This window comes from Taudactylus pleione, unplaced genomic scaffold (assembly GCF_031769625.1).
Source record: "Taudactylus pleione unplaced genomic scaffold, aTauple2 ptg000275l, whole genome shotgun sequence".
Lineage (NCBI taxonomy): Eukaryota > Metazoa > Chordata > Amphibia > Anura > Myobatrachidae > Taudactylus > Taudactylus pleione.
Genome location: NW_028284677.1, coordinates 4,313,205 through 4,332,670, shown reverse-complemented (window position 1 = coordinate 4,332,670; position 19,466 = coordinate 4,313,205). Strand labels below are relative to the sequence as shown.

Here is a 19,466-nt window from a genome sequence, read left to right as displayed (position 1 = left end):
AGCAGGGATAGATATAACTGATAGTCAGAAAGTTTTTGACAGTATGTCACACAACGGAGCTAGCACAAGTCACATACAAAGCACATAAATATACCTATAATGGGCACTAAATCAACTACTCAAGCCTCCAAGGGCTGGTAGGATTTGTGCGCTGTATAACCTGGCCTCAGGTAGAGGTATACAGGGAGACTGGACCAGACACTCCTTAGACCTGTAGCTTCAGAAAAGCATTGATTAAGGCTACTGAGCGTCTCATACAGGAGGAGGGTGAGTAGGAGGAGCAGCCTAGAAGCGGGAAAACTCTTGTGAGGGATCGTGCTCTGGGCTGGGGGAGGGGCTGCCGGGGGAGAGCCTACCACCCCATTGCCGCTAGCCTCATGTGGTCTCCGGCGCCGGCTTTTAACTGTCCCGGTGGTCTAGTGGGGGAGCAGACGCACCAGTCGCCCCACTACAGTGTCTTCTGGCGGGTCTCCAGTGCCAGAAGGACTGCCAACACGTTATTCTCCGCAAGTGGGGAATCGCCTTACTTGATCTTCTCCATTGCCCGGCTGCAGCCCTTGATCCCCAGTGGAGCGGCTAGCAAAGCCCCGCTGGCGCCCGCCGAAATCACCAGATCACTTACTGGTGTTGTGGTGCCGGTGGAGGTAGTAGGAGCAGCGGCACAGGCGCCCATTAGGATGCCTTGCTGCTTGCTAAAATGACAGAAAAAAAAAAACACCTAAAAAAATGAGAAGCTAAAGCAGTCCCCCTGTTATTAAAGGTGCGACTGATCCTGTCCAGCACCAAATGAGAAACTGTCTGCCTGTGACTGGGGGCAGGGTACAGTATATGTGGAGGAAGACCGAGGCATCCTGGGAGCTAAAGCTTAACTGTTTGGTGCCTGGATCACTCCAACCACACACACCCCATGCTATCCCTGTTGATCCCCTATGGACCCTGAAGAATAAATGTATAAATAAAAACTTTTACCATCTTAAATGTTGATACAGCTTGGTTCACAATAGTGCTAGAAGTTTTAGGGGCTGTTTGTGGCTTTCAGACAAGGTTGATACGTGGAGGCCATGTAAGAATGCATTTTTCCATGATGCAACACTTTAATCTGGTATCAATTTCACAAGAGAAAGTGAGCAAACTAAACATTTATTGCATACTGAGTGACTTTTTACTTTTGGAATAGAAAAACGGTTAATGGTTAATAGTGAGGGCTACAATCAATCCAATAAAAATGTCTTGTATTCATAGTAACTTTTACCAAGTAAAAATAAGCGGTAAGAAAGAAGTACATGCTAGAAGCATACAAGCAGCCTTAATGAAATATATGGAGAAGCAAAGCGTGGTAGCCAAAACCAACAGTACTTTGATTTGTTCAATTCAACATATCTATTTATTTACAAGAGAAAAAAAGATGATAGATAATTTAAGTGGCTTCAGTAAAAGAAGATTTCAATTGAGAAACCAATTGGAAAGGGAAATTATGGAGCTTAAATGATTCAACCAAATAGTGTCAGAAAGGGAAATCACAAATTAGAGAAAAGTATAAAATCACCAAGGTGCTAAAGGTATTAAGTATATTCTGACTAGTCACACACATATTTACACTGTACCTTTGGAGATGCTTTGGTGAAGGAAACTTGGTTTATTTGATATGGGAGGGGCCTGGCCTGTTTTGTTACCAGTACTGTTGGCATTGGCTGTAGGTGGCTGGAATGAGTTTGAAAGAAAGATGCCATCGGACACAGGACGAGGCTGGCGTGCAGCAGGCAGCAGTGGCTTATGAGCAGCTGGAAGGAGGTCACCATAAGACTTTCTTGTGCTGGAGTACTTATCCTGACCTGCTAGGTTTGTGTCTTCCTCATCATCAGTGTATGCAACAAACTTGGCAGTGTAAACGGTGTCGGGGGAGAGGGCCTGTGTTTTGAGGTAAGAAGTGTTTCGTTGAGGTGGGGGAGGCGGAGCGTTAGACGGAAGGGGTGGGGATGGGAGCTCATATTCCCGTGGGAGTGGAGGTCTGTACAGACCAGGCTCTTCAGGCTCTAGTAATCTCCGCTCTGCCTCCTCATGTTGCCTGCGCCTTTCTGCTTCCAAGCGGTTGTAGTACTCCTCTTCCTGCCTCCTCTGCTAGCCAAAAATAAATAATGTAATTAAGCGTTTGCAAAAATAAAATAAAAATATATAGAATAAAATATATATCTTTTACACACATTAATTAAGAAAGGTCAAACACAATGTTATTTTGAAAACAATGCAGTTGGCTGATGAAAAGCCACATGCTCAAACATAAAAGTGTAAACTAATAGTTTAGGTATTAGCTTAAACATGTGAATTGATTGTTTACCCTAAAGTTTCCTACCTTCTCTAGTCTCTCAAAGCCAGTACAAATGAAGAAATCCCACCTGCCAGAGAGGCAGCATAACATTCCCTACATTTAGCAAATCAGACCTTTGCAGCTCCCCTTAAGCAGCTCTGCTCCCCCAAACATCTTAGGTATTTAACAAAGACAGCAAAAAACTGAGTGAGGGGCTTAATGTACAGGTTTGTAGGGATTAAAAGAGGAAATTAAAAAAATAAAAAAAGAATTATAAATCTCCTTTCTGTATCCCTTTCAGCAAGTATAACTTTATGGGATATATGTAAGCCATAATCCAGAATGGCTGGAGTAAAGCAAGCATGGCACATAACATGGCAACCAGGATATCATGAAATAAAATGTATATTAACATGAGAGAACAGCAAACACAAAGAAACACAGCACAGTGTAGGCAGTAATGGCATTTTTTGTATCTTTTTAAGCTATCCATACAAACTATAATTATAGATGGCTTAAAAATACAAAACTAAAAAATGCACTGTTGAAAAACTTACTAAAGTTGGAACAAGAATTATAGCAGACATCTGCTGTTCTCAGTGTACAGGGGCTGGCTGGCAACTTTTAGCCTGGGGGGCAAATGCATGCAGGCGGCCCTGGCAGAGGAGTCAGGGTGCCCGAAGAACATGCGTGCTACGGCGCCCCCCCTCAAGTGTTCCAGGGAGGAGGCGGGTCCATATGGGATTAATGTAAAGTAAAAATAAAGATTAGGGACAGCCCCGTCGTGGTGCCCATATGCAGTGCCCCCCTGTGCCCCAGGAGAGGACCCCCTTATGCAGGCCTCCAGTAGTGCCCCCAGTGGCGATCCCCCCCTATGCAGTGCCCCTTATACAGTGCCCCCGGTAGTGGTCCCCCCTGTGCAGTGCCCCCAGTAGTAAGCCCTTTATATAGTGCCCCCAGTAGTGGTACCCCCTATGCAGTGCTCCTTATATAGTGCCGCCAGTAGCAGTCCACACCCCATGCAGTGCCCCCCAATAATGGTAACCCTTATGCAGTGCCCCTTAAATAGTGGCCCCAGTTGTAGTCTCCCCCTATGCAGTACCCCCAGTATTGCCCTTTTTATAGCAGTGGTCCCTCGATGCAGTGCCCCCAGTGGTAGTCCCCTCCCCCCTATGTAGTGCCCCTAGTAGTAGTCCCCTCCCCCCTATGCAGTGCCCCTAGTAGTTGTCCTCTCCCCTTGTAGTGCCCCTAGTAGTAGTAGTCCCCCCATTGTAGTGGCCCAGTAGTCCCTCCCCCTTGTAGAAGTAGTCCCCCCCCTTGTAGTGCCCCCAGTAGTAGTCCCCCCCTTGAAGTGCCCCCAGTTATAATCCCCAGTAGTGGTCCCCCCTTGTAGTGCCGCCCCCCTGTAGTGCCCCCAGTAGTGGTTCCCCCTCTGTAGTGCCCCCAGTAGTAGTCCCTCCCTCTTGTAGTGCCCCCAGTAGTGGTTCCCCCTTTGTAGTGCCCCCAGTAGTAGTAGTCCCCCCCTTGTATTGCCCCCAGTAGTAGTAGTCCCCCCCTTGTATTGCCCCCAGTAGTAGTAGTCCCCCCCTTGCAGTGCCTCCAGTAGTGGTTCCCCCCTTGTGGTGCCCCCAGTAGTGGTCTCCCCCTTGTAGTGCCAGCCTCCCCCCCAGTAGACACACGTAGTAGTAGTAAAAAAAAAAAAAAAAAAAACTTACCTGAATCCCCGCTCCCACCATCGCCATCCGCTCCTCCGTCTGTCCTTCCCGGGCCGGGCCGGGCCACTCTGCATTATGGGAGAGACGTCATGACGCCTCTCCCATTGCCCACTGCAGGAGCCGGAAGATGGAGCGGTTCCTGCAGTGGGCGCAGCAGCAGACGATGAAAGTCTGACAGACTCTCATTGGCTGCTGATCAAAACAAACACACAGCTGCCGGTTCCTGTGTGTTTGTCACTTGTGTAGCGCTGATCGAACTCCGTCCGGTCAGCGCTACACATGCGGTGCAGTCTGTGTCACAGTGACACAGACTGCACGCGGCCCGCATGACGCTGCGGCCCGGGGGGCACATGGCACCCTGCCCCCCCCCGGCCCAGCCCGCCACTGTCAGTGTATACATGGACTATAAAGGGGGAGATTTATCAAACCTTCTAAAGTGGAGGTGTTGCCGATAGCAACCAATCAGATTGTAGCCAACATGTTATACAGTACACTACACAAATGACAGCTAGAATCTGTCTGCAATGGAAAACACCTCCACTTTTGAGCTGTAGGTGGTTTGATAAACCTAAGAACACGGCAGTCTACTGAGAAGCTACAGGTTTATGAAAGTATTAGGTAATTAGGCAGATAGGGGTCAACATAAATAAACACACGTTCCCAGGTGACTACAGAAAAAGCAGAAGTCCTATCTGTCATCTGAACACAAAGATAACAATGTTTAGGAGATGATAAAACTTCAAGGTAGTTATTTACTACTCTGCAGAAAGCTGCAATGTAAGGAAGGAACAATCAGGCAGTGATTGACACCTAGGTAGGCCATTACAGAAATGTACAGTATGGATTGGTAGACTCGTACACACGGGCATGCCCAGAGAGGTCGCAGTTTCTGACTTGCACTAGATCCTACCAGGACACTGACGAGGGGCTATCAAAATACTTAACCTTCAAATAGAGCTGCAGTGGCATGATGTCAGGATATCATTTGAGAATGTATTTTACCTTCAAGGTTCATATTTGGAAGTTTCAGTATTTTAATGGTCCTTTAGTAAGTTTAATCATATCTGCATGCTGAACAATAAATGTTGCCCAATTGTAAGATAACTAAAATGTGGAAGAGCAGAGCAGGAAAACACTGGCAGAGTCAGCTCGGGTGCTGAAAAGGAGACTGGTCTCTGAAACACATCCACTAATACGATATTGCATGGGACAAGAGACTGAGGGCCTGATTCAGACACTCACATTAGTGGCACCACCACAGCATCTTTCAACATAGCGGCTGTGCTAAAGGATGCAAAAGCCACAAGAGGTGTCTTAAGTAAAAAGACGCCCACTGCAGGTTTCTGTGACGCAGCACCGGATCCTCTGCGTGAACATCGGACACCTGAGTAATCCTTAAGGTGCCCACACACACAGCGATTTTTTTCCCAATCTGGCCGATTCCGACACATTGGAACAACAGATCGGGTAAAAAATGCCCAATTCGTGAGTCCCCACTCACGACCACGATGCGATGCGCTCCCCGCTGGTCGCATATCGTATCTTCAGATCTGCCTTGCAGTACGGCAGATCTGACAATCTAGGAAACAATGCACTGTAAAAAAAAGTCTGGCTGCAGGAGATCGGATGAAGATTGGACAGCAAATCATGTGCTGAGCTGCCGGGGAGAATTTCAAGGGAAATTGGACACATCGTCGGATCGTGAGTACATCGGTATGTGTGTGGGCAGCAGGTTACTCAGGATGTCCGGTGAAATCATGCTGCCGGGGCCAGTGAAGCCACTGGCTTTGGCATTTCCCGAAATCGGGGCCAACACTGCTCCCCGTCGACGCCCCTAATCAGTCATGCTGTGGCTTTTGGGGCATTGTGAGTGATGTCGTAGGACCAGATCTGCATATGCGCACCGCGGCTGCTGCGCAAAAACAAATAATTAAAGAGATTTGCGCAAATATTGGATTTACATAAATCTCTGAATCAGGCCCTGAGACACTATTACTTGAGTTAAGATCTTACTATATTAATACTGGATATTGCTCTATAATCTCAATTTGGTAAAGCACACCACAAATTATACTGCCCTAATAGGTGACACGCTGCTCATTCTACAAAAGGTGCAACAAACCATTTTTTAACTATTATTTGAGGTGGATACATTACCAAACTATTAGTCATGCATATGATTAAACTACAGTTTGGGTGCAACAGGCCTTTTTTAAGTTGCTACATTACTACTGCTATTAGTAAGCAATTTCCTATTTTAAATGGATACAATTTTGTCTAAGTGAATACATATACAATACAATTATGGAATCAAAAAAATATACATCAACAGCTACATCCAACTACACTAATTAAGGGACACATCTGACTAAGGGCCGTATTCAATTAGCGGTGATATCATCACTTGCGATACGATTGGCTGATTTCATCGCAACGCGATAAACATTGCTCTTTTATAGTGAGAAACAGGAGAAATGTTCTCTCCATCTCAGACCTGGAGAAAACAAATGCCAAAATGCCTACTTTTGCCTAAAATGAGGGGATTTCTTTCAGAACCCTTTGGACACCCAAACCCCCCCCCCTAATGAAAATTTCCATATACATTTTTTCGTAAGTTGCGTACTTTGTTGAAAAACATCCGCCTAAATTTTTGGCAGAAAAAATAAATAAATTTGAAAATGGGTTTAAAGTATTGGGTTTGGTTTTTCGGGGAGCCGTATGGAGGCGACAAGTGCTTTAACATTGCATGTGGCCGCAGCAGGCGTTGTTTATATATTTTTATTTCAATTTCTCTTTATCTCTTTATAGATTGTTCATGGTGCATTGCACCTCACTTTTAGAATCGTCCTAATTGTGCAAATGTGAAAGCAAGCCCTGCTTGTGAGAGAGCTAACAATCTACTGGGGAAAGGGTATAGCTGAGACAATGAGCCTGATCCTAAGTCGCACGCAAGTCTCAATACACACAGATTTCAGCATACAGGGCACGCGCCAAAGAAACAAACTGCTTCTGCGCAGGATCAGGTATACACACACAGATGGAGTTCGTTAAATGTATCCACCAAAGGAGCACAGTATGCGTGAAATGGGTGTATCTGGGCGGTCCGTAAGTGGTGACCATGCAAGTGAGAGCATGGAACTTGTGAGAGTGTCATAAGCACGTATGACGGCTTCAGTGCTCGATCACAACATGTGGTCGGAGATTGGACGCCTGTTTCAAATGGATTGTTTGCACCCAGCATGGGATGGGTGCAAATCCACATGCTAATGATGACAGCTGCAGATGTAAGAACTGCACAGATTTTTAGTATACACAATTCTCGCATTAGTATAAGGAAGTGAAGTAGGCTACCGCAGTCAAAAGGAATAGTGGCTGCAATTGGTTCTGACCCAGAATCTGGCCCGTTAGGAGTAAGCGTGGCTGAGAGATTGGGAAGAAGCTAGCATGTACCAGTATGATTAGTATAGGTGGAAGTAAGCAAGGTATAATAAAGAGGTGAGTTTTCCATTTAAGATAATAGAAGATTGTGTAAACCTAACGTCACATAATAATCTTTCTGAAAAGTTAAGTTAACTAGCCAATTCATTCACCACTGCTTGGAGGAAAGTTTAGCCTATGGGATGCGAGAGGGAGGATTTAGGGACAGTTAAATAGGTTGGCAGAGGAAGCTACTTCCACTCTCTGGTGTTCCACATCTATGGTTGCCATATAAGTGCCATCAGTGTTTTCAATAGATGGCAGGAAACCATTGAAGGAGAATCATCAATGGTTTATAATATCAATTATTATCCATGCTGTTGGTAACTGGAAGGAAACTGGCCAAACAGGGAAGTTGGTGGGGCTAGGTGCCTTGCCCAGAGGAAATAAGAAAAAAAAAAAAAAACAGTTGAACTATCAGTGGCAAACTCTCGATGGCCATCCCTACCTCATTTAATTTGGATATTCCAGATATCACTTTGATATGTATATATTCCATTATGTACTGCTCTGCAACGGTTTACTATTGTGGACCATATTTACCTTTGAGTAATGTACTTTCCTCATATTAGTATACTTTACCTCAAAGGAATATAATTTTCCTCAGATTAATGTATTTTACAACGGAGGAATAAAAGGAATATCATGTACCTGAGATCATACCTAAATGGAATATAATTACCTTAGACTGTCTGTTCCAGGCATCACCCCTGCCTGTCTCCTGTCCTGTTATTTATGGTTGATATGCTGGGCTTTGTAGTGTGTGGTTGAATATTATTTGGCTCTGTGTGTGGATGTGCTGAGATGCTCAGTCTCCTGAAAACAATGAGTAATAATAAATACGAAGTTGAGCTTGCTAACCAACCTGCTTACAAATTTCTTATTGATTGCAACAAATATACAGACTGTTTCCATGATAGGGTGGAGCGCCATTCTTTGGCTACGAAGGAGCCCACTCAACTCAGTTCATGCCTTAAACAGCGGTGTGGTGTTGAGGGTTTGCAGCAGGATAGCCTTTGGGTTTAATCCAGGTGCCGCAGTCTGGGGAGGGAGACTCCAGGGTAATTAGTACACTAAAGGGCATTGTCCTCGTGTTTCATAATAAGTTTGACTTTGCAGAGGGTTTTAGTCAGCGGGCCATGTGTGTGGGATAAAGAGATATGAACCTAGGAGGGTATGGCTATGTTCACATAGTGGGATGATTATTGATCGGGTAGAGGACACTTAATGATGCTTGGCCAAGTTGTTTGTTCAGCACGATGGAGTTGCAGTTTTTCATCTTTGATCCACTATGACGATGTTACCTCTACAGACATCATGGTATGCATCCAAGTGTTGACGGTTTGTCTCTTTCCTTGGGGAGTATGTTTTCTATCTATGAACCTAGCTGTTGGTGGGTAAGCAATGCTCTTTAGGGGTAACAGGGGCTCAAAAGGCAATTGCGGAAATCCACAATTGTCACTGTCCTCGTTGGGGGAACCTGGGCACCTTCCTAGAGGTCAGACTAAGTAGTACTAGGCAATTAAGGTGAGGTGAGGCCTTCACAACTGAGTTTGTGTCAGATGTGTTTATCCACCCTCAATTACTTTAATAGTGTTCATGGTTAGAGCTGGGAGTTGCAATGTTCATATGACTGTGTACTGTAACATTCTCAAACCCATCAATCAGTAGGTAGCTTGAGGATTTGAAGGCTGACTAAAGTTTTGTCAGATGGAGAATTCCATAAGTGGAAAGCAGCACAGGATAGGTCATAAAGTAAAGTGTGGTTAACAGAAAAAAAAGACAAGACACAAGTCAAAAGGTAGAGCTTGGAGAACATGATGGATAATGTATTTCAAAATTAAATTAAAGAAATAAGAAGCTGAAAGGTTGATGTGTAGTTTTATCCTCATCTCCTCCAAATGCTTGTTCAGTTCTCATAAATTCTATTAAAACAGACTGTGTGCACAACTCTTCATTTTATAGCATTTATTTTGATTAGTCTACTTGCTGGACTTTACATTACAAATTCTATACTATGCATGTTTTATTTAGTATACATGTTTTACGATTTGCAATCCGATTATACGTATCCTAATGGCCCTCTTTTACCTGAACCAAACACATTTTAATCTTGTCTATTGCAGGTCTGCTTCTACTTGTTTATTGCTACTACATCTTATTATGCATTTACTCAATGCCAGAATAATTAAAGACACCATTTGAAACACTACCATACACTCAAAGATTCTTCTGCTAGTTACTTTTACTTAACAACCCCCTGGACCTTTGAAGGAGTCCATAAAGCTAAAACACTCTTTGGACTATTGGCTAACTAACCGTACAAAGTAAGAACATAATAGAAAGTAACACTTTAGGGCAAATCACATATCTCTTGCTGGCTAGAACAAAAAACAACAAGATGTACTGCAGAGCAAGTTCTTATGGGTGCTGCTAAACCCGGCGTATCTCAATCTTTGTTATTTTTCTCCTACCTCTAAAGCAGATTGGGTATACTCTCATTTGCACTGGTTAAGAGAGATAAATAAATACCTTATTGTTCATCATGATTCAGATTACAAACCGTTTCTATATGAGTTATTCCAAAAGAAGTTGTGAGCCACTCAAAACCAATAACATGCCTCCCAACCCTTTCAAATGTCTTCCACCAACTGCTGTCAAAAGTAGTTTTTACCATCAAACATTAAGAGGCTCGAAATAACTGTTCTATCAACTTTTTACCATTTATTGAAATGTGAAAAGCGCAATAAGAGAATCGGTGTGAAGAAACTTTGACATTAATATTTTGCCATTTAAGCGCCGATTTCCTTATTATAAGCAGTTTAATTTTCTCTAATTTCATTGAACAAAGTAGAACCTTAAACATTCCTTGAAATAGTGATTAATAGACCACAAACATATGTTGTTACAATAATCCTGACAACTGAAACTTATAATTACAAGGCAATAAAACAACGGATAAAAGAAAATCAAATATGTCGGAGAATAAAATAGTACACTTATTATTTATGCTGATAATTTCTCCTACGTCACTTTAAAAAAAAAAAAACATTTGAAGAGCGTCACCACCGCTGTATTGCTACTGTAGAGGATGAGGGCACTTATTCTCTATAATTGTACTTTCTTAATGCTAGGCATTAGCACTGGGAGATACATATTGTTTTATGTCCGCACAGGCTATAAGCATAAATAGGAAGTTACGTTGTTCTACCTATTCCCTTCATTCTATCCTTTCCATTATTCCAAACCAATCGTGCCTCTGTGATGTCAGATCATGCCCCAAGCTATGTCTCATGTGATAACAACTGAAAAAACAGCTTTGAGAGTAGGCTCATAAATGAAGGAACAAAGCAAAAAACAATGACACACTAAGGCAAGGAAAAGTCAGCAACCCCAACTAATTTAAGGAAAACTGACATTATTTAAATATTCATCTAAAATTAATAAAAAAATAAAAATAGGGAGTAGTGTGCTTTTCCATATATAGCCAACATCACAGTAAATACCATTTTATGGCACCCACACACAAAACTGGTTTGTTCAATGTGATATTCATTTGTAATGAAATTTTCAAAACCTTTTCGTCTGCTTCTCGCTTTGTCCGCTCCTCCTCTTGACGACGGCGCTCTTCTTCTTGTCTCACGCGATCGTCAGCTTCTCGTTTCCGAATCTCTTCCAGTTGTTGTTGCCGCCTTCTTTCCTCATCCTGTAACTAAGAAATAATTCCCTGTTTAGCAGTGACTTTTATCAGTATGATGTTCACTGACTTACAGACAAATATAATGAATGTATACCAGAATCTAAAATAACGTGCATATGCATATACTAGTGTATGAAATATATATATATATATATATATATATATACACACACATACATATATATATATATATATATACACACACACACATATACACATACTGTGGCAATATCACCAGAGGTGGCACTGGTAGGCAGCAGATTCTGTGTGGGGCAGGACAGATCCGCCCACACAGAGTAGAAAAGTATTGTGGGAAGATGTATAATGGCTGCCGTATGACCAGAGCCCAGGTGAGGCTGCTGGTGGGCACAGCCAGACAGTCCAGGTGGGGCTGCAGTGTGAGTGAAGCAGACCAGGTGATCAGGATCATACCTGCAAGGAGGCAGCAGATCCGTATACCTCTGACACTGTCCTTGTGAGGTAGCCAACAAGCTGAGAAAGCTATACCAGGCCAAGAGGTCAGTGTCCAGTCCTGTATGTGGCAGAAAGGACCACAAATCTCAGAGACTGTGAGAGTCTCATGCAGACTAGCTGCTTCTATAGAGAGGGCTCAAGAAGTGAGCTAGTGCCCTAAGAAAGGGCTAGGTTGTTTATTATTCTATTTCTGTTTCCTGATGTCCATGCTGAAGTAAAAGCACCATTTTTCATTTGTTTTACTGGAATGCAATATGTGGACTCTAATTCTGCATCTAATCACTGCACCACTAACACCAATCTACCAAGCTAATAACCCCAAGTTGTCACATTACATACATACACACTTTAAAAGAGGCCTTCATGCATATTTCTTTCTTTTTAAAGTTACTAGGTTTCTGTTACCACAAAAAAAAAAATACTAAAAAAAAATAATATATATATACACACATATATATATATATATATATATATATATATATATTTTTTTTTTAACACCAACTTTTGTACATTTAACATGAAGATGACAATTTTTCAGAAGGTTTTCCTAAAAGTCAGTGTTCCATCTTCCAATCTGGGTGACACATTTATATGGTTGCCACTGGAAAAAATTAAGAGTTATGGTATAACATACCTTTGTTAACTTTTTCTTCGAGGTCCATAGGGTCCACAGAGGTTACCTTGGGGTATGTGGTTGGAGTGATCCAGGTACCAAACAGTTAAAAGCTTTAGCTCCCAGGATGGACTGGTTCCTCCTCCATATATACCCCGCTACAGGCATTTAGTTTGTTACCAAGCCCAAAGCAGGAAAAGATGAGAAGGAAGGACAATTGTACCTCAGAAACACTCTCTCTAGGAAGAGGGAATCATAGAAATAGAAAAGAGAGAGATTACCCAATAACACCAGGTGCGTTAGGGTGGGTGTCCTGTGGACCCTATGGACCTCAAAGAAAGAGAGATAAAGGTATGTTATACCATAACGCTTAATTTCTTCTTCGGGGTCCATAGGGTCCACAGAAGTTACCTTGTGGATGTCCCAAAGCAGTTTCATTAAGGGTGGGGATGCTCCTGTTTAGTAGAATGGAAAATCTAACGCCCAAAGGAAGCATCCAGATAGGCAAATGTATGAAATGCGTAAAATGTGACAAAAGTGTGGACGGAAGACCACGTGGCTGCCTTGCACAATTGTTAAGCAGAGGCACCACGACTAAACGCCCACGATGGTCCCACGGATTGAGTAGAATGTGCTGTCACTGTGTTTAGAGAGATCAGCTTATGTGTACGCTTAAAAAATTGTCATACAAAGCCACCTAGCAATAATCTGTCTGTTAGCTGGCCAGTCTCGCTTATGACAGCCATGCAAAAAGAGAATTAATTTCCTAATGGAGTCGGTGCGATCCACGTAAATATGTAGGGCGCGTACAACATCCAGAGAAGCTTCCTCCCCTAGAAAGGCATTTAGACTGGGAGGCTGGAACCACAATTTCTTCATTTACATGAAAGCGGGATATAACCTTAGGAAGGTAACCCGCCCTGATTCGAAGAACAGCTCTATCCTGATGAAAAAACAAAAAGGGAGAGCGACAAGAAAGAGCTGCCAAATCAGAGACCCTCCGGGCAGAGAAGATAGCCAGAAGAAAACGGTCTTCGCAGTCAACCACCTAAGGTCTACTGATATCAGGGTTTCGAATGGGGGAGCCTGTAGAGCCCTGAGAACCAGAGACAAAACCCACGGAGCTACCAGAGGGACAAAGGGAGGCTAAACTCTCAGAACACCCTGAAAAAAAAGTCCTAACATCAAGCAGCGGGGCGATCCTTCGCTCAAACCAAACTGAGAGTGCAGATGCCTGAACCCTCAGGGTGGCTAGGCGGAGACCCCGGTCTACTCCAGCCTGAAGAAAAGCAAGCACTAGAGAGATCCTAAACACTCCAGGATCATATTTTGTATGTTTACACCACTGAAAATAAGAGTGCCAAATTCTGTAATAAATGTGGGCTGAGGAAGGTTTCCGCACCCTAAGCATCGTCTGAATTACAAACTGGAAAAACCCTTGGCTCTTAAGATGGAAGTTTCAAGAGCCACGCCGTCAAAGACAGATGGGGAAGGTCCGGATACAGGCAGGGACCCTGTGTTAACAGGTCCGGCATTAGAGGAAGAGGCCATGGAGTGTCTATGGAGAGACTCTAAAGGTTGGTGAACCAATGGCATCTGGGCAGAGTTGGGGCTATCAGTATTACTGTTCCGCCCTCCTGCTTGAATTTCCTGATGACCCTTGGGAGAAGGGAAAATGGAGGAAACAGTAATGCTAGCTTGAAGTTCCAATTCACTGCTAGAGCATCCACAAATTCTGCTGTGGGATCCCTGGTTCTGAACCCGTATCTGGGGACCCTGTGGTTGTAGCCTGAGGCCATGAGATCTACCTCTGGTAGTCCCCACCTGTACACAAGGCTCTGGAATACTTGTGGATGAAGAGCCCACTCTCTGGCGTGTATATCCTGTCGACTCCTGGTATGCACACTGCCGAGATTGCTGGTAGACGACATTCTGCCCAGATCAGAATGTTTGATACTTCCGCCATGGCAGCCTGACTTTGCGTGCCTCCCTGATGGTTGAGGTAGGCTACTGCGGTGGCATTTTCGGACTGTACCTGCCCTTCAGTACATCTTGTGCCTGAACAAGTGCTCTGAACACTGAATTTAGTTCCAGGACGTTTATGGACAGGAGACTTTCCCTGGTCGTTCATCTTCTCTGAAATGTGTGTCGACTTGTCACTGCACCCCATCCGTGGAGGCTGGCACCGGTAGGGAGGAGCACCCAATCTGGAATACAGAAAGGGCGACCCCTGTTCAGACAAAATGTCTGCAACCACCATGAGAGGGAAAGCCGCAGCTCTGGAGAAAGACGGATCGTCTGTGACTTTATTGAGAGGTACTCCCCATTCTAGATATATCCTCTGTGCCAGAGAATCTAAGCATGCACCTAAATTCAGCATCTGTTGTACTGGAAGAAGCAACTTCTTTCAATTTATGATCCAGCCGTGTCTGTGTAGACAGGCAAATGTCAGTCTGAGATGATGCTACCACACCTGTGGAGATTGTGCCAATTTTAGATTTTCCAGGTATTGCAGTATTCTGACTCCCTGGTGCCTGAGGCAGGTCGCCATTACTGCCATTATCTTGGTAAACACCGAGGGGCTGTTGACAAACCAAAAGGCAGCGCCTGAAATTGGAAATGTTCCTGTAAAGCTGCAAACCGCAGAAACAGTTGGTGGGATGGTGTAAATGGCACATGCAGAGATGCATCTTGAATGTCCAAAGACACCATAAAATCTCCTGGTTCCATTGCCAACACAACTGACCGAAGAGTTTTCATACGGAACCTGGGCAACCGAATAAATAAGTTGAGACTTTTTAGATTCAGAATAGGCCGGTGAGATCCATTGGGTTTTTGTATCAAATATAGGTTGGTATAATAACCCTTTCCTAGTTGATTCACTGGAATCCAGATTATTACCCCCGACTCCAGCAGGGAATGAATGGCCTGCTGGAGGGCCAAGGCCTTTGCAGACTCCTCTGAAGGAGTTGTGCAGAATAATCTCTGCTGGGGACTTCTCCAGAAAGTAAGGGCTTACCCTTGAGACCACCTCCTGAACCCAGGAGGGTCGTGAGATGCCAGTTGTCTAAAAACTGAGAAGTCGGCCTCCTGCCGTGGGATTCCCCAGGGGTAGGCCCACCCCATGAGGCTGCGGTTTTATCATCTGACCTGGAAGCCGGACATCTGTTTGGCCAAGGTTTATTAGATTGCGGTCTCTTACAAGAACTGGTTCTAGAGGAAGACTGACCCCTTGCTTTTCCTTGTGGCCGAAAGGACAACTGCCTAGGTCTAAGAGTAGATTTTGAAGGCAGACTAGCTGCCTTGGAGGCTGCTACCGTAGCTACAAACTTATCCAATTCTGTGCCAAACAGAATGCCTCCCATAAACGGAAGGGATTTCATTGCCTTCTTGGACCTTGCATCTGCTTTCCAGTCCCTTAACCATAGGGCTCTGTGAGCCACAACTGAGGCAGCTGAAGCCTTAGAGGACAGAACACCGGCATCCAATGCTGCCTCTCCTAGATAGAGGGCAGCCTCCTTAATATAGGAGATAATTGTCAGCTGTTCTCTGGAAGCCTCTGGAAGTGTATTTTCCAGTGCCTTTGTCCATTCCTCAATGGCCTTAGAAACTCAGGCCGTAGCCATGGCAGGGCTAGTAACAGCTCCTGACAGGAACTTGAAGCCTGTCTCAAGGCGGTCTTTTCTCTATCTGTGGAATCCCTAAGGGAGGATGCAGATAGTATGGGCAATGTGGTGCTCCTGACCAGTTGTGCCACATGCGCGTCTACAGTTGGTGGAACTTCCCACTTAACGCACTCGTCTGGTGGGAGGGGGTATAAGGCTGTAACCTTCTTTGTAACATGGAATTGTCTATCTCGAGAACTCCATTCTTCTCCCATAAGTTCAGAGAGGTGCTTAAATTGGGAAATTCAGCTTTTACTACTTTCTGGCATTTAAACACTGGAGTCTTTCTTAGTTCTGGCTCCTCATTATCTAGGTTTGGCACAGCTTTGACCGACTTAATCAAGGAGGGGACATCCGCTGTTGGAAAATGGTCCTACTCTCCTGAGACTCTTGAGAGGAGCCATGTATATCCTCACACTCATCAGAAGATGCACCAGAGTTTACAGGCTGGATGGAGTGCTAGGAAGAAGCCAACCGCCTTCTGGTTTTAGGATGTACCGGCCTAGCTACCTGCAGTACTTGCTGAAATGCAGCAGGGGACAAAGTCATACTCTGACCTGAGTGGGCATAAATGTCTATCCAGGATGGATGCATAGGGGCATAAACATAGTAGGTTGCAGCTGCTGAGGCTACCCCATAGTAGGGGCCAGCCTGGGAGCAGATAACCGGTCTACAACCTGTGCCATGATCTGGGAAAAGGAAGCCCAAGGGGGTTCCTGCCCAGGAGCTGGTATATTTGACTGATGTTGTGACTCCTTATAACAGTGACCACATAATCCATTCTGCATGAAATCCTGAGGGGATAACCCCGCTTCACAGGCCATGCATGACACCAGTGCAGGGGCTTCAGCCACCTGCTTTTCAGTTTCTTTAGACATAACAATCCCTAATGTTATGCAAAGTAATACACAATGTGACAATGTTTAAAACCCACAATAATTCACACACCTGTAGCAGAGGGCTTATGAGGAGAAACAGCAGTGGCCGCTATAACTGACAGTCAATCGGGAATAAAAAGGCAGTATAACACAAAGCAGATTTCACAAGTCACATGCAATGCAAATGTGTAAAATATATATATGAAATAACCTACGAACAGCACAGAAGGGCTAAGTAGGATATGGAGTGCTGTAACACCTGGCTATGTAAGGAGAGGTACACAGGGAGACTGACCAAACCTCCTGAGATTGCAGCCACTGAGAGCACCTGAGAGTGGTCTCTGGCCATCTCATATACAGGGAGGCTGGGCGGGGCAACCCAGATACGGGAAACCTCGCCTTTGGATCAGCGTGTCAGGGAAGGGGCCGCCGGGGAGAGTGTACCTCCCCTCTGCTGTATGGATCCACCGGCACACTGACACATCATGCCCGCCGCCGATATTACCACCGGCTGTCAGGATCCCTCATGTTCACTTGGCTCCTTACTACAGCGTCCCCCGGCAGGTCTCCACCGCCGAAGGCACGGACTGCCACGTGGTTCACAGTCATGAGCAGCCACGGGGAACCACCTTACCTGCATCCCCAATGTTTCCGGTTGCAGTCCCAGGATCAGCGTCACTCCGCTGAACCCAGTCGAAATCTCCAGTTCCCGCACTGATGTTGCGGCGCCGGCAGGGGTAGACATAGCATCAGCACGGGCGTCCATTCGGGCGCCTAGTGCTGCTTACTCATAACTGTTTGGTGCCTGGATCACTCCAACCACATACCCCAAGGTAACTTCTGTGGACCCTGAAGAAGGAAACAAAAACATGCATGTCTCTCTCTGAGCTAGGCATCAGGAATCTCGACCATGTGTTTTATGCTATGGATGTGCCAAAGCTTCAACTCACTACATTATATGTCATTCTCAATGGCTACCATGGTAATCACTTCACAAACCATTAGCAAATAAAACCATTAATAGTTTGAATCGAAACCCTAAGAAGAATATGATCAACTATAAAGTATCTTCTTACAGCTAATTAAAGCCATTTATATTATATATGTTGAACAAAAAAATATTACAATATATTGACTTTTTGAGAGAAATGCATGTTTAATACAGACACATTACAATAAAATTCTTCAAAAGCGTTGTGTAACCCATTTTAAATGAGAGCTTAACTGTCTCTGTCAATCTGTTTCAGCAAATGGGTCAGATACTTTGGAGCGTGAAGTCCATATTTAAACATTTCAATCTTACACACAATAAAGCCGCATACACACTTGATGAATTTGCATTACAATAAACTAGCAAATAAAGTTTTGTATAGCATATTGAACATGTATATACTAAAGTAAAGCTGTGAAACTGACAAATCCGTATTGGCTATTAGATTAAGGAAAAAGTCCTGCATGGTATTGAACACAGAATTAAGTGGTAACGTTATTTAGGTATATAAAATATCTTCTCCTTTTATCATGTTATTTTTGCTACTTGTGGCGGTATCCAATTAGCCCTGAACATTGTTGGGATTATCCCCGTTTTTTGACAATGTTTTTTTTCACCCTATCCTATTATTTTGGTTGAAAAATAATAGGATATTTCTCCCAAAAACACATAGAATCCGCAATAAGCTAGCGGACCTATGTGTTTTCGCCATTTAGGTGGTGAAAAAACAGCACTTATCGTGGTTTATTTTTCGGGACACATCAGGTCCCGGAAAATATCCACGATAAGTGTCGGCGTCAGGTGGCACTTTGCAGGTAATAGGATAGCCCCGCCACGATCAATTAGCAGCGCTACTTTAGCGCTACTAATTGGATACCCTCCTTAGTCTTTACAGACACCCGTGTTTTTAAAAATAATGAGTAGGGAGTGTTAGGAGGGGAAGAAACAGTTGGATTGTGTATTGTGCTCAGAGTGGTGTAAATGCAGCACTGCATCCAGTCAAGGCTTTTAACACAAAATGGGTTAATGAAATAGCTGGCAATTTGCCGTCAGGTATCGCTGCAATGTCTGGCTTTAGACATATCAGCCAGTTAAAGTAACACCGGCATCACAGGTTTTCCTGAGCACATCAAATGGCTGTATTGTATTCCCCTCACCGTGTCTCAATGCTATTCACAGTTCTCTAGCCAGATTCAGTGGAATTAGTGGTTACAGATATGCTAGTTTACTAGCTGGAGTTAAGGTTCTTAACACCACTTTTGCACTAGGAAACTCCTCAGATTCAATGACCCTTTGTAAAAGTATTTCAAATTTATAAGCAGCAATTTATGAACGATTTCCTTTTTAGTGTAGACATTTTACAGGCTTGCTTTGAAGTGATAAGCATATCAAGTTTTGCATCTAGTATCGATGTTTGTATCATAACTGTGGTCCAATGGGATAATAATGTAGTTAACTTTTATTTTACGGCCCTAACTGTGTGGAGTTTGTATGTTCTCCCTGTGCTTGCGTGGGTTTCCTCCAGGTACTCCGGTTTTCTCCCGACACTCCAAAAATATACTGGTAGGTTAATTGACTCCCTACAAAACTGACCATAGTGTGTATGTGTGTGAGCATGTGGTAAGGAATATAGATTGTAAGCTCCACT

General features: G+C 44.0%; 1 protein-coding gene across 29 annotated transcripts in view; it reads right to left on the bottom strand.

Annotated features, from left to right (window-relative positions):
- AFDN (afadin, adherens junction formation factor) overlaps window positions 1-19,466 on the bottom strand; it is a 364,648-nt gene that overhangs the window by 34,139 nt on the left and 311,043 nt on the right. For 8 of the 29 annotated variants that reach the window (XM_088481582.1, XM_088481591.1, XM_088481585.1 and 5 more), the window contains 2 exons: window positions 11,075-11,209; window positions 1,605-2,118 (listed from right to left, as the gene is read on the bottom strand). In XM_088481582.1, coding sequence (XP_088337708.1) covers window positions 1,605-2,118; window positions 11,075-11,209 — 649 coding nt within the window. The remainder of the gene's footprint in view (window positions 1-1,604; window positions 2,119-11,074; window positions 11,210-19,466) is intronic. The other 21 variants (XM_088481593.1, XM_088481596.1, XM_088481604.1 and 18 more) reach the window with 8 other exon arrangements.